This window comes from Callorhinchus milii, unplaced genomic scaffold (assembly GCF_018977255.1).
Source record: "Callorhinchus milii isolate IMCB2004 unplaced genomic scaffold, IMCB_Cmil_1.0 Scaffold13, whole genome shotgun sequence".
NCBI classification, from domain to species: domain Eukaryota; kingdom Metazoa; phylum Chordata; class Chondrichthyes; order Chimaeriformes; family Callorhinchidae; genus Callorhinchus; species Callorhinchus milii.
In genome coordinates this window covers 1669847-1685439 of record NW_024704754.1, presented here as the reverse complement: position 1 = coordinate 1685439, position 15593 = coordinate 1669847, and the positions used below count along the sequence as shown (strand labels likewise).

Below are 15593 nucleotides of genomic sequence, written 5' to 3'. Positions count from 1 at the left end.
AAGCTCGCGTCCCCCGCCTCCCTCACCCCACCATTGGCGGGCGGGCCTTCCATCACTCTGCCCTCACCCTCTGGAACTCCGTCCCACAGTCCCTCTGCCTCACCTCCTCCCTCAGCACTTTCAAGACCGCGTCTCAAGTCCCTCCTCTTCGACCGTGCTTTCGATCTCCTTGCTTCCCCCCCACCCTCCCCCAGGGCCCGTAACTCTGTCTGTCCAGCGTCTTATACTTTGCGGAATTAGGTAAGCGAGGTGTGTCCCTGTCGGGAAAAGGAGAGAGAGAGCCCGTTCCGTTCCAACAATCTATCTCTGGGATTTCCATGTGTAAGTGGGATTCTCAGTTTGGTTTGGATACTCTTAATAATAATAATAATCCTTGCATTTGATATAGCGCTTTTCACGTTGGGAGGACGTCCCAAAGCGCTTCACAGAACACACTGTAAAGTGAATTGACTGTATATTTATGGGCGAATGCGGCAGCCAATTGTGCACAGCAGCGTCCCACATACAGTCTTGGATCGAGCAACCAAACATTTTATTTTGAAGGAATTATTACCCCCAGAAAAGCATTGTCCAGCTCGCTCGAGACTGCGGTCAGTCCACCTAAGTTTGTCGTTGTGAACCGTTGCCCCTGGTGAAGTTCTCATGTGCCGTCTGCTTGTGTGAAAGCCACGTGATAAAATGCTTCAAGATCATTAGTGACATCCAACTGTTTTTTGTATCAGATGCACCTCCACAGGAACCCTTATCAGCGCAGCAGTACTCATACATAGCATTACCATCACCAAAGCACAACACACATCAACACAGAATGAAACCAGACAGTGACGCACAAATCAAAGAAAATAACCGAAGCAGCGAGTTAGATCAGTAACCGTTGGCACGCGCACGGTTTGCTTCATCTTTGTGCAATGCAGTTTTACATTCGGCTCAGCTTGTGCTCCCACGGTAAGGTTAGCACGCACTATTAGGTGAGGGCTGACAACAGCTTAAACGGCCACATCCCCGCCCTAGCCCCCCTCCCGCCCTAGCCCCCCTCCCGCCCTAGCCCCACTCCCGCCCTAGTCCCCCTCCCGCCCTAGCCCCCCTCCCGCCCTAGCCCCCCTCCCGCCCTAGCCCCCCTCCCGCCCTAGCCCCACTCCCGCCCTAGCCCCATCCCCACTCTAGCTTTCTTCCACACGGTCACAACATCAACCATCATTGTATAGTGATGTGACGTGCTTTGTCCCGTCAGTAATGACAGGTCTGGGAAGACTCCACGCGTCATAATAATCCTTACATTTGTCACAGCTCCTGATCACGCCGGAAGGACGTCTCAAAGCGCCTCGCAGGATTTACCGTGAAATGGAGTAACTCGGGAGGCAAAGCAGATCAATTATGCACAGCAGGGTCCCATAAACAGCCGTGGAGCGAGGGACCAATCTTATTTGGGCGACTGTTAGCCAGAAGACCAGGAGAGAGAAACTCCCTTCTCTTTTTGATTAGCGGCGCGGGATCTTTAACGTCCACCTGAACAGGTACAAACGGGACCTCGGTTTATAATCTCACCCGCAGGACAACACCTCTGACAATGCAACACTCCCCTCCCTACCCATCCACAGCGCTGCATAGTCCATGTGAATTCAAGTCCCGACTTGATTTGAACCCACAACCTTCTGACTCAGAGGCAAGAGGTTCTACCACAAAACCAAGCTGACACATTGCACATAATATTCCCACAACCTTCCGACTGCAGCGAAAGTGCCACTAAGTGAGTAGTCATTCACTTTGTGGCTATTTGTGGGACGTCGCTGTGAGAATATTAACTCACATGTTCACTTTCAAAATGCACAGCCACTCCACTTTACAGGAAATTCTGTGAAGCACTTCGAGATATTCTCCTGACGTGAGAGCTGCAAAATTAAATCAGGGAGTATTGTTATTATTATTTAAACCCTTAAGAATCTTGTTTCATTTCTGGTATTTTGCAGTGCAGAACCGTTTGTTCAAACCCCATTAACTGGTTCAATATTCACAGAATCCTAAATATACCCTCATTAGTATGTGTTGTTGAGCACCAACTAAATTGCCTGTTTATAATGAGTGAGCATTACAAAATAACTTACAACTTCCACAACGGTCACCCTCGTTTCCGACGCATTATATAAAAACTAGAATATGTTTAAAAAGGCCGCATTCGCTATTTCCTCCGAGTGTCATGAAAGCATTCAGTCCCACTGAGGTTTAGAGTACTCTAAATAGGTGAGAAATTGACAGCGTCAATGACACTTAATAGCTGTGCGTTGAGCAAAGGATATGATGGATGAGCATTGAGCATAGGAGAGATTTGGAGCAGAAATCTCATTAATGTGTTATGGCCGTTGGTCCAGTCGCAAAAATCATCTTTGCTTAATTCTAGCTCAGATTTGTATTTAAATTTTTTTAAAAAGAATATCTATAGATATCGAGACTTCCTCCTGACATGAAAGATATACAAATGCATCACATGTATATCTAAAATGATGATATAATCCTGGCATTTGATACAGCTCCTTGTCGCGTCGTTGAGACGTCTCGAAGCGCTTCACAGAATATACTGTGAAGTGCGGTGACTGTATATTGTGCGGGCGAAACGCGGCAGCCAATCGCGCACAGCAGCGTTCCCCACACAAACAGTCGCGGATTGATTTTTTTGAAATTCTGATAATTGTACATGAAACATCAACCCAATTAACGTTGGCTTTCAACTTAACTTGTTAGATTTGATCGTGCTTGAAATTTCTCTCAGGAGTGTCCTGTCCAACAATCCCCCAGACATCTAAAATTCGATAGGGTGGGACATCCATCGATAGGGTGTGGGAGTCCTGTAGCTCAGTGGTTAGAGCATTCGCTTTGCAAGCGAGAGACCTGGGTTCGATTCCCGGCAGGGCGAAACCTTGGGCAAGTCTCCTTACTCCATACGCCTAATAATAATCCCTCAAAAAATAAAAAAAATTGGTCATTTCAATCCACTGTTTGTGGGGACGCTGCTGTGCGCAATTGACTGCCGCGTTTCGCCCACAAATATACAGTCAATGCACTTTACAGTCCTATGAAGCGCTTTGAGACGTCCAGAAGATCTGAAAGGCGCTATATCAAATGCAAGGATTATTATTATTATTGCTGTGAGACATCGCTGTGAGCAAATTGGCCGACATGTTCACTTCCAAAATCCACAGCGGCTCCGCTTTGTAGTAAATTCTGTGAAGCGCTTTGAGACATTCTCCCGACGTGAGAGGTGCAAAAATCAAATGAAGGATTATTGTTATTAAGATCACTCGCCAAATTCACGGCAGGAATGGTTTCTGAAGTTTTCCCATCACAGCTTAATACCACGTAGAGAGAGAAACGTGTGCCCGCCCACTCTGACTTTAGAGAGCGCACAACACTGTTTTAAGGGAAAAACACACACACACCACTACCTTCTCTCGGACACACACACACACAGCACAAGATTACTCATCACAGGTCACCTTCTTAAATCACAATTCTGAATTCAAAACAAGCTCAGTGCAGCTACACATGGATTACTTATTTCCCCTAAAGGCAACATTAGAAAATTAGTAATTGACACTCAGATTCCTTAACAGGACACATGCAAATATATTGTAATGAGTGGAAACATGGAACATAGAAGTAGGAGGAGGCCATTCAGCCCCTCAAGCCTGTTCCGCCATTCTATAAGACCATGGCTGATCTGTACCTCGACTCCAATTACCCGCCCTTGCCCCACATACATCCCTCGGTACCCTGCGGTAACAAATATCTATCCAGTCTCAAGTCTTGAAAATGTGAATGGATTCAGCATCCACAGCCTTTTGGGGGAGAGAGTTCCAGATTTCCACTACTCTTTAGAGTGAAAAACTGGCTCCTGATTTCACTCCTAAATGGCCTGGCTCTAATTTCAAGACCATGACCCCCCCCCCCACCCCCTTATTCTGGATTCCCCACCCAGCGGAAACAGTTTCTCTGTGTCTACCTTATCGAATCCCTTTATTATTTTGAAAACCTCAATCAGGATTGGGCAGAGCGAACAGGAGTGAAAATTATTTCTCCTGCCACTTTCTCACGAGCTGCCCATGTGTTTTCCCGATGAGCTTTCTGAATCACCCTGGGACTTCCATTTTATTAAATGATCCCCACAAGGAAATGATGGTAGAAATGGGCGGCACTCTGAGCTGTGCGTAGAAGTGTGAATGGAATTCGAGTCGGGGCACTCCCTCCTCATTTATCCTTGCCCACAAAAAACACAGTCACTTCACTATACTTAGTGTATTCTGTGAAACGCTTTGGGACGTCCTCTTGACGCAAAGGGGGCTATAGCCTATGTAACGATTTATTATTAATCATTATAATAATAACCCTTGCATTTGATATAGTGTCCTTCGAGACGTCTCAAAGAGCTTCACAGAATATACTGTAAAGTGAATTGACTGTATACATATTTTGTGAGCGAAACCTGGCAGCCAATTGCGCACAGCAGAGTCCCCACAAACACTTGTTGATTGAGCGACCAATTTATTATTTTTTTAAGAGGATTATTTTTATTATAATTATCAATATTATTATTATCCTTGCCCTCAGTTGACAATTCCGCCACGAGCAAACTAACCAACCCTACGTTCTTCTGAAAAGTCTACAAATATTGAGCAAAGCCCTTGAAAAAAAAACCTATTATTGTGCCTGGAACGTATTTCCAAATGTACAGATACGTGTTCACATGATGACTGTTATATCGGATTCTCAAGCAGCCGCAGCCTGTGGGAGTTAAACTGACAATGATTGAAGCCTGGAATCTAAAGGGGATAGATTCACTTGAAAGTTTAAGTAAACTGTCTCTCAATCAATAGCAGGATCCGAATCCAATACAGTATTTCAATCTGGCAGTGCCTGCCATTCTACTTGGCTGAACTTTTAATTGAAACGAGCAGGAGTATGGAAATCCTCAAGAACCTCTTTTAATTACATCCTGATCCCAATTAACCTCACTCGAACTGTCTCCCAGCCACCGATGTGATTCACTGGAGCCAGACTTGCCCATTGTTTTAAAATTTAAGTTAAAACCCTAATTTCAATACTCGGAGAAAGGAAGATAAAGCACGTTGGAGTCATCAACAAAAAAAATTCGGTTGAAAAAATTAAGTATTCATTCGTGCGGGGTATTATTTTAATTTTTTTCTAAGCTGGTAATTTTTTTTTTAAAGCTCCTTTAAACTTTCTCTATACCTCTCGCTGTTCAAAACTCAAACTCTCGCAGCCTCTCACAATCTTATTCAGGATGAACTCCATTTCAGCTTTGCTGCCAACATAACCCCCAATGCCGCTAATCCTACGACATTCATATTGGAAGCTTCTAATTATCGTTCATTTTTTTTAAGTGTGCCCTATTTATGAACTTAAATTATCCTTAAATATATATTTATTAATATTCATAATAATCCTTGCATTTTCTAGAGTGCCTGTTCACGGCACTGAAATGTCTCAAAGTGGTTGATAAGATTTACTGTGAAGTTGCATTTGCAGTTGATTTGCAGCCAATTTGTCCACAGCAAAGTCCCACAAACAGCCGTGAAGTGAATGAATTGCTGATGCTGTATCTGGAGGATTGTTGGTCAGGACATTGTGAGAAACATGCTTCACTTTTCAAATAACATCATGGGATCACTAACATCCACCCGAACAGGCAAACAGTTTACAGCCTTTGCGATGCCCTTGGGAGTCGTCTCAATGACGTAATAAGGCACTCTAGTCAAACACAAGGATTATTATCATTATCTCCATTTGCCCACAAACCCACGGTCGTTGCACTTTCCAATATATTCTGTGAAACGCTTGGAGTCATTCTCCCAACTTGAAAGCCTCCAGACCAAATGTGAGGATTATTATTATCTGAAAGATGACACATCCAACAATGCAGCACTTTCTGGCACTGCACTAGTGTCAGCTGAGCCGATAAACTCAAAGTCCCATTGTGGAGCTTGAACCTACAACCGTCTGATTCAGAGGTGAGAGTTCCAAAAACCTTTCCAGGCTGATATACATCTAGATATGAACTGCTGCTCGAATGGGTTAAGGTTATGTATATGAGCCTTGCACCGCAAAATAGCTTGCCTAGAAAAATAATAGTGATATGAATGCAGATTAAGAATAATAATTTGGGCACTCTAATCCACGACTGTTTGTGGGACGCTGCTGTGCGCAATTGGCTGCCGCATTTCGCCCACAAAAATATACAGTCAAGTCACTTTACAGTGTATTCTGTGAAGCTCATTGAGACAACTCCACGACGTGATAAGGCGCGATGGCAAATGCAAGGATTATTATGATTATGTTTTGTGCCTGGACTGGAGATTCAGCTTTAAATGTTATTCCTTTTATAGATCAGTGTCATTGTCCCTGATGCTGTTATACAATCAATTACTCGCAAGATAGTGATGGTTGTTCTGTTTGAACAGAGGATAGAAAAAAATACTAATCTGCTTCATTTGAAAACAAACAAGAAAGATCGCTCTGGGGAAAGGAAGCACTGAGATTATACCCAGCACGGCAGCACATACGGCAAGACAATCTCAGCCACAGATTACATCCTGCCTGTCGCAGATGCAATTGAAGTCACGTTGATGCGTAGACACAGACCTTCACCACGTGGCACTAAATTCATCCCTTCTGCAGCTGCAAAATAATCCCCAGTTTCTAATCTACAACCTATCGTTCGGCCTCTCTTGGGTCCAACAGGAGAAAATGCTCCATTCGTCTCAAATTCAGATTTCAATCCATCGTGGGGCATATTGTTTAGAGAATCGAACGCAGTTGTATTTAAAGCAGCAGAGGAGTGTTGTCGACATAAGGAGCTGCCACAAAACCCCAATCCAACGCACATCCTGTCATCAAAGGACAAGTGCTTTGGACACACTGAATAAACCTACCTACTGTGCAGTGGTCTGGTCAGTTAGGTAGAAGGCAAGAAGAGTCAATATTGGGTGTAATGATATAAAGAATAATAATCCTTGCATTTGATATAGCGCCTTATCAGGTCTTCGAGACGTCTCAAAGGGCTTCACAGAATATACTGTGAAGTGAATTGACTGTATATTTGTGGGCGAAACGCGGCAGCCAATTGCGCACAGCAGCGTCCCCACAAACAGCCGTGGATTGAAGCTACCTTTTTTTTAACATTTTGTACACTTAGTTCCTCTGTACTTATACCTGTATATAGGCATATATGCAATGCATGATTTGGTACAGCAACATACATAAATAGTAGACTGCATTGCTCATGAATAATAGTAAAAGAGTCAATTGCTTGAAAATTATATGAAATGGGAGTCTGGCTGAATAGGCTTTTAGATGAAATAGGTTTTCCTTTGAATCCAGAAAGCACATTACGACTGTGTAAATGCAGCAAAAGTAAAGGATGAGAATTGGAAGGAATCATCGAAACACAAAGGAGTGAGGTTGAATTTCATGCAGTTTTTGGAGAGTCCCAGCGGATCACATAGAAAACACACACCCACACACAGCGCACACCCACACACAGTACACACCTCCGCACCCACACGCATACACACCCTTATTTTCTCTAAGATGAGTGACTACTCCTGTAGTTAGACCTAAAGAATTGCTGCACAAAAGAACCAAGGTCCATCCAGTTCACCTTCCACCATCCTGGCAGTTGCTTGACATGTCATTTCCCAAACTATATACTATATCCCCAGATGTCATTTCCTAAAAAAAAATCTATCTAATTTGCCTTTTTATATTTAAAAATATTTCTCAAAAATGTGTTCAATAGAGTAGCTTCTGGACTGCAAGTTAGTAGCGTTTCACTGATGATAATAATAGTCCTTGCATTTGCTATAGCGCCTTATCATGGCTTCGCGACGTCTCAAAGCGCTTCACAGAATATACTGTAAAGTGAATTGCCTGTGTATGCTGTGGGCGAAACTTGGCAGCCAATTGCACACAGCAGCGTCTTACAAAGAGTTGGAAAATAAAAAGGTCTTATTCTTTCTACTGCAAAGAATTTTTTTTAATAAAGTGTGTTACAGCAAGGTTTGAGGCGCATTGAAGTTATTCATTTGATGGGTTGGGGATAAAAGTGCATGGATTGTTACACTGCAGCTCTGATTAGCTGTTGATACACTATATTAACGGCAGCCTACAGGGAGCTCATTGATCCTTCGTCAGACTATCGAAGGCTAAACGTAGGATAATAGAATGTTTTTGCTCCTAACTGAGAGGCGAGCACTGAGCGCCACGGGGATACACGTTTGTTAAAATGACTGACGCAGGGCATGTTGCCTGGTGTACTTGCTATTGATTGTAGAATGTGGCACCACTGTGGAGACTGATTTACAGACAAAAAGTGGACTTAACATGGAGCTACAGTATATCAGGCCCAATCAATGTCCCCCTTGTCTGCCACTCCCAGCTCAGGGGAACACCTTGGGATGTCCTCCTGACATGAAAGGCTCTACATAACTGTCAATTTATAGTGTGAATCAACGACAACAACTCCTCCTCTTCGACTGCACCTTCAGCTACCCTCCTACCTGAGTTCAATTCCAGGCAGAGGGCGAAACCTTGGGCAAGTTTCCTTACTCCACACAGAGCCTAATAATAATCCCTCCAAAACCAAAAACAATAATAAAATTGGTCATTTTCAATCCATGACTGTTTGTGGGACATTGCTGTGCGCAATTGGCTGCCGCGTTCGCCCACAAATATACAGTCAATTCCCTTTACAGTGTGTTCTGTGAAGCGCTTTGGGACGTCCTCCCGACGTGAAAAGCGCTATATCAAATGCAAGGATTATTATTATTATTATTATTATTACCCCCTACCCGCCCTGTCCTCCACCCTCCCCTGGAGCCAACCCCCTCTGCTTGGGTCTAAATCCCTGAACTGTCCAGCGCTTTGGGACGTCCTCCCGACATCAAAGGCGCCGTGGTAAATGTAATGTGCTGTTGTTGACGAATTATATCGTACGTGAAGCTCTTCCGAGATATTTAATGAGACCACCCAGCACATCCCATCTGTTTTTTTGTCGAGTTTGGAGGGGAAGGCGTTGTTGACAGTAGAAATGGCTGTGCCGCGCTGAGTGTGAAATGCCAGGGTTATTTTATCCGTCAGTCGGAAAATTATAAGACCATAAAAGAACGTGTAAAACAAACCCGGAAGCCTGCCACTAGGCGGCAGAGTTACTGCAATACAATACCACCTGCATTTAACAGGCGAACGTAAGAACAGAGGGAGAGAGCAGTGAAAGTGCTTAGATTTATAAACCATAGAACAATTTGGACTAAACCGAGTGCAGCCTAGTAGACCGCGAGCAGACACAGCGAATCAGTCTCTCGCCTCGCGCTCCATCCCACTCCCTCTCAAAACCGCTCGTTACTCCCCTCCTCAGAAAAACCACCCTCGATCGTTGCAAACTCTCCGGACCATTTCCAACTTGCACTTGCTTCTTTGCTAAAGTCCTGGACTGAGGTGTTGCCAACCAACTTCTCTCGCACGTCTCCCTCCACTCCCAACTCGAGCCCCTCCAGTTTCGCTCCCGCGCTGCCCGCAGCAGAGACAGCGCTGGTGAAAATCACAAATGGCATCCTCTCTCTCTCTCTCTCTCTCTCTCCACGTTTGTCCTGAATTCTCTTTTAGACCCGTGAGTGGCTCTATTGATGTCCCTGGATCCATCAACAGAGAATCGACCTTATAATAGTCACAACGCAACACGAAGCACGAAAGGGGCAGAATTGCCCTCGTTGAGCGTGGGGAGAATTGCCGTTCTAACCGTCTCGAAAATCTTTGTGCCCAACTCCTTAAAATAAGTGGCAGCAAGAGTTAAACTTTAAAGAATTATAATATTCGGTTAAACTGAAAACGCATATTCCCAGAAAGCAAACAATTACTCTACAACTGAAACCACTTATAATAATAATAATTTGGTCACTCTAAACCACTAATAATAATAATTTGGTCACTCAATCCACAAATGTTTGCGGGACACTGCCGTCTGCAATTGGCTGCCGCATTTCACCCACAAAATATACAGTCAACTCGCTTTACAGTATTTTTTGCAAAGCGTTTTTAAACCTTTCGAAGATTAAAAAAGGCACTGTGTTAAATGCAAAGGTTATTATTATTGTTGTCCCAGCGTGAACATTGTCGTAAAACAACTCGGTAAATGTCAAAACAAAAAACTATCAATATTATATGAAGAAAGTCACACACACACACAGAGAGAAAATCGATTTCCACAATATATTACCAGAACGGCAGCATATATTACTCAGCTGGACACAGTCTGCTCCTCTGCCCAGCTCCAGCCCTCTCACAATGAGCAAACCACACACTGCTGCGTTACCATTGCTGTCATTGCTGAGTTAGACTATTCACAGCAACGATAATAATAATAATAATAATAATCCTTGCATTTGAAATCGCGCCTCATCGCGTCTTTTCGAGACGTCTCAAAGCGCTTCACAGCATGCACTGTAAAGTGGATTGATTCTGCATTTTGTGGGTGAAACACAACAGTTAATTGCACACAGCAGTGTCCCGCAAGCAGGCACGGATTGAATGACCAATTTTCTTTTGGAAGAGGTTATTACTCTCAGCCAAGCGACGAACAAAGGAATTTCTCGTACTCCTCGGTAAACGGCAGCACAGGGAGTAAGGAAACTTGCCCAAGGATTTGCCCCGTCCTGGGAATCAAACCCACACGGTCCTCTCGCTTGCGGGGCGACGACTCTAACCACTTTGCCACGAGACTTCACCTACGTTACAGGCACTAATGCAAACTATTCCACTTCAGAAAATGGAAAAGAAAACAGCACTGCACATCCGCATTCAGTCATTTGACCATGAAATGGCATTCAGCCAGGGAGACAGAACAGATGGTCAGTTAACTGACAGGATGAAGTCAATATTTACCCATAAATTGGTGCTGGACTTCTTTAAGCAGGTAACTAGCCCGGTAGATGAGGACCGACCAGTGACAGACAGAATTAAATACAAATCAAATTTACTTCAATTTTTTGGAAGGTACTTTGATAGAATGCGTGCCAGGCAGGGTAATGCTCAGGGGCGTGAAGGGCGGATTAGCAAGCCAGATAAAATAAACAGGTTTGGACTGCAACGGGAAGCAGAAGAAAGTAAACAGAAAGGTTCCACCGGGGAACAAAGATCTGTTCTCGGTTGCAGGATGTTTGTACGTTTACAACAGTAAGACACAATATCCACGGTAACCAAAAAGTTGTGATGCCATTACAATGTCTAATAAGTCTTAAGGAAATGGTGATATTTTTGTTTAGGTAATAAGGTAGATATCACGGCATGTTGGTCCTTATATATATATATATATATACGCGCACACACCCTGTTAATCCCACGTAGCTATGAGAACAGGTGAATAGAACACATTGATGCATTCACAGATACATAAAAAGCAAACCAGTTGCAAAAGACCCAGAAGCTCTTTGAATCCACTTAGAAAGTGGCTTCTCCCATTTCCACCTCCGCCCAATGTTAACCCCACAAACCACCACCCCACCGCCCCCCAACCCCCACCCCACACCCCCACGGAGGCGAAACATTTTGAAATTTGAAGAAAAAAAAAGTCGATCAGGAAAATTCCTCCCCAACTCCTGAAGACAACTGATCGAGTTCCAAGTCCACAGGTCAAATTCTCGCTCGCTCACAGGTCGACCCCGTATATAGGTGACCAAAAAGTCTTATTTTTCAGCTGCCCTATCTATCTAAAAAACAATTCATTAAGACCCACTAGACATTGTCATGGTATCCTGACTTTTTGGTCACCCTGTATAAAGAAGATTAAAAAAAAAGCATGAAAATGTGGATCAGTTAAGTAAACAAGACACCTGTCAAGAGGGAAAGGCACTGAATTTTGTTATAAATATTACAAACCAAAATGAAATGCGTAGAATATTCGGCTCGATCTTGAGGAAATGTGACTATATATTAAACTGTTGCCTCATGTTTCGCCCACAAAATACACAGATAATCCGCTTTACAATATATCCTGCGCAGCGCTTTAAGGTGTCTCAACGGGTGATAAGGCGCTATATCGAAAGGAATTATTATTATCATCATCACTGGTGAGGCCACATTTGGAATATTGGGTGTTGTTCTGGTGACCAGACCGACAGCACTGAAGCAAAAGAATAATTCTGGGATTTACGCTGCTTTGCGGAACGGAACAAGAATTAGGAATGTGATTGAGAAAGGCAGGATCCAGGTCTTTATAAACCAACAATAACTGGCATTTACACAGCGCCCCTCACGCAGAGTGGGGTCCCAGAGCGCAAGGAGGTGGAGGAGGAGCACGATGCCAAGCGGGGTGTGTGGGGGGTGGGAGGGGACTGTGGGCACGGTCGAAGAGGAAGGTGCGACCTGAAGATGGGGAGGGAGGGGGCAAAGCGGAGGGAGTGTACCAGAGTTTCGGGGCAAAGTGGCTGAAAGCGTGGCCACTGATGGTGGAACGGAGGGAACGGAGGGCACGGGGGACATGCAGGAGCCAGCCGAGCGGAGGCAGCGGGGAGTGGGCCGGGGGGGTAAGCAGGTCGAAGAGATAGGGATGGGGCCAGGACAGGACATCAAGGGATTTCAAAAAAGGGTGTCGAAGATCTTGCAATCGATCCGTTCGGCTGCAAATGAAATGTGAGACACGAAGATATGGACAAGACATAGACCACAAGATTTTAATGGGAGGATAGAGGGTGTAAACTAAAAACCCTCCATCTGAGGGGAGGAGGGGGGAGAGGGGGGGTACAGAGAGAGGGGGGGTACAGAGAGAGGGGGTACAGAGAGAGGGGGGGTACAGAGAGAGAGGGGGGTACAGAGGGAGAGAGAGGGGGTACAGAGAGAGAGGGGGGTACAGAGAGAGAGGGGGTACAGAGAGAGGGGGGGGTACGAGGGGAGAGGGGGGTACAGAGAGGGGGCAGGAGAGAGGGCGGGAGACAGAGAGGGGGGGAAGACGGAAGGGGGGGAGACAGAGAGAAAGGGGGAAGAGAGAAAGGGGGAAGAGAGAGCGAGAGAGGGGGGAAGAGAGAGGGGGAGAGAGAGGGGAAGAGGGAGAGGGGGGAGAGAGAAAGGGGAAGAGAGAGCGAGAGAGGGGGAAGAGAGAAAGGGGAAGAGAGAAATGGAAAGAGAGGGAGGGGGAAGAGAGAAATGGAAAGAGAGGGAGAGGGGGGAAAGAGAGAAAGGGGAAGAGAGAGAGAGGGGGGGGAAGAGAGAAAGGGGAAGAGAGAGAGGGGGGGAGAGAGAAAGGGGAAGAGAGAGAGAGGGGGGGAAGAGAAAGGGGAAGAGAGAGAGAGGGGGGGAAGAGAGAAAGGGGAGAGAGAGAGAGGGGGGGAAGAGAGAAAGGGGAAGAGAGAGGGGGGAGAGAGGGGTGTGGGGGGAGAGAGGGGGGAGAGAGAGAGAGAGGGGGGATTCAGAGAAGGGGGACAGAGACAGAGGGGAGACAGAGAGGGGGGACAGAGACAGAGAGGGGGGGAGACAGAGAGGGGGGGGGAGAGAGAAAGGGGGAAGAGAGAGGAGGGAAGAGAGAGCGAGAGAGGGGGGAAGAGGGTGAGAGGAGGGAAGAGAGAAAGGGGAAGGGGGGACAGAGAGGGGGGAAGAGAGCGGGAGAGAGAGAAAGCGGGGTGGGGGGGGGAGAGGGGGTATACACGGCAGTGGGGGGTGAGCTGTGTCTCGGAGTGACTGACCTGTACGGGTCCGGTGGGGCTGTCTAACTGCTTCTCTCGGTACAGAGACCAGAGCCCCACGTTGGGCAGAAAGACCAGTGCGAGAATAACCAAACCCACAGCCTGGAGGAGCCGCTTCTGCCTCCGTCTCATAGTCCTGTCTGTGTCTGTGTGTGTGTGTGTGTGTGTCTGTGTGTGTGTCTGTCTGTGTGTGTGTGTGTCTGTCTGTGTGTGTCTGTGTCTGTCTGTGTGTGTGTGTCTGTCTCTGTGTGTGTGTGTCTGTCTCTGTGTGTGTGTGTCTGTCTCTCTCTCTGTGTTTCTGTGTCTGTGTCTCTATCTGTGTTTCTGTGTCTGTGTCTCTATCTGTGTTTCTGTGTCTGTGTCTCTCTCTATGTTTCTGTGTCTCTCTCTATGTTTCTGTGTCTCTCTCTGTGTTTCTGTGTGTGTCTCTGTGTTTCTGTGTGTGTCTCTCTCTCTCTCTCTCTCTGTGGGTGTGTGTGTCTGTGTCTGTCTCTCTCTCTGTGTGTCTGTGTCTCTCTCTCTCTGTGTGTGTGTGTGTGTCTCTCTCTGTCTCTGTGGGTGTGTGTCTGTGTGTGTGTGTGTGTGTCTGTATCTCTCTGTGTGTCTCTCTCTCTGTGTGTCTGTGTGTGGGGGGGGGGGTGTCCCTGTGTGTGTCTCTCTGTGTGTGGGTGTGTCTGTGTCCCTGTGTGGGGGGGGTGTCTGTGTGTCTGTGTGTGTGGGTGTGTCTGTGTGTGGGTGTGTGTCTGTGTCCCTGTGTGTGTGGGTGTGTGTGTGGGTGTGTGTGACCCCTCAGCCGCCGGTGCGGTGGTTGAGGGATGAAGTGGACACTTTGTAACGATGTTCTTTCTCTCCGGTTACAATGTTACAACTTTCTTCCTGCGGTTCCCGACGGCGACTACAGCTTCCGCCCGAGCGCTCCCACTGCCCCCGCGGGGGGGGGGGGGGGGTCGCTACAGGAGAGCCACCGGACTGATCCATTCCCCCCCAACCCCCCCCCCCACACACTGTGCTCTCTTCCCCACACTCTTGTTTTGGTTTAACCCCCTCCTCCCCCCCCCCCACCCTGGGCTGGACCCCCCCCCTCCCCCCACACTGTGACACTCCCCCCCCCCCCACAGCGGGAAGTGAGTTGGTCCAACCAACGCGGATCGCGGCGGCGGCACTGAGAGAGAGAGAGAGAGAGAGCGGCTGTGGGTCGGGGATGAGCCGCGGCTTCTCCGCTGTTACTGTCCCCCAATCGGTGCGAAACCAGTAGAGAGGGGGGGGCTGGGGGGGGGGGGAGAGAGGGGGGAGGCTGGGGAGAGAGGGGGGCTGGGGGGGAGAGAGGGGGGGCTGGGGGGGAGAGAGGGGGGGCTGGGGGGGGAGAGAGAGTGGGGGGGCTGGGGGGGAGAGAGTGGGGGGCTGGGGGGGGAGAGAGTGGGGGGGCTGGGGGGGAGAGAGGGGGGGCTGGGGGGGGAGAGAGGGGGGGCTGGGGGGGGAGAGGGTAGGGGGGGAGAGAGGGGGGAGGCTGGGGGGGGGAGAGAGGGTAGGGGGGAGGCTGGGGGGGGGCTGGGGGGGAGAGAGGGGGGAGGCTGGGGGGGGGAGAGAGGGTAGTGGGGGGAGAGTGTGTATATATATCTAATTGTGTATATGTATGTGTGTGTGAGAAAGTGTATATACTGTGGTGTATGTGCGTGTGTTGAGTGTGTGTATGTGTGAGTGTGTGTGTGAGAGATTGTATATTCATATATATATATATGTGTGTGTGTGTCCAAGAGAGAGAGTGTGTGTATGTGTGTGTGTGTGTCATGTTAACACGATCAATGTTGACATGAATCAGTCAATCAATCAATCAATAAATCAATCCATCGATCG

General features: G+C 47.0%; 1 protein-coding gene and 1 non-coding gene across 2 annotated transcripts in view; one reads left to right on the top strand and one right to left on the bottom strand.

Moving 5' to 3' along the window:
• LOC103183707 (polypeptide N-acetylgalactosaminyltransferase 10) overlaps positions 1-13914 on the bottom strand; it is a 42026-nt gene extending 28112 nt beyond the window's left edge. The window contains exon 1 of the mRNA XM_007901333.2: positions 13740-13914. Within this exon, the coding sequence (XP_007899524.2) occupies positions 13740-13871 (132 nt within the window). The 5' untranslated portion in view covers positions 13872-13914. The remainder of the gene's footprint in view (positions 1-13739) is intronic.
• trnaa-ugc lies at positions 2837-2908 on the top strand. Its single transcript has one exon. It is a non-coding gene; the product is annotated as a tRNA-Ala (tRNA).
• Positions 13915-15593: the final 1679 nt, after the last annotated feature.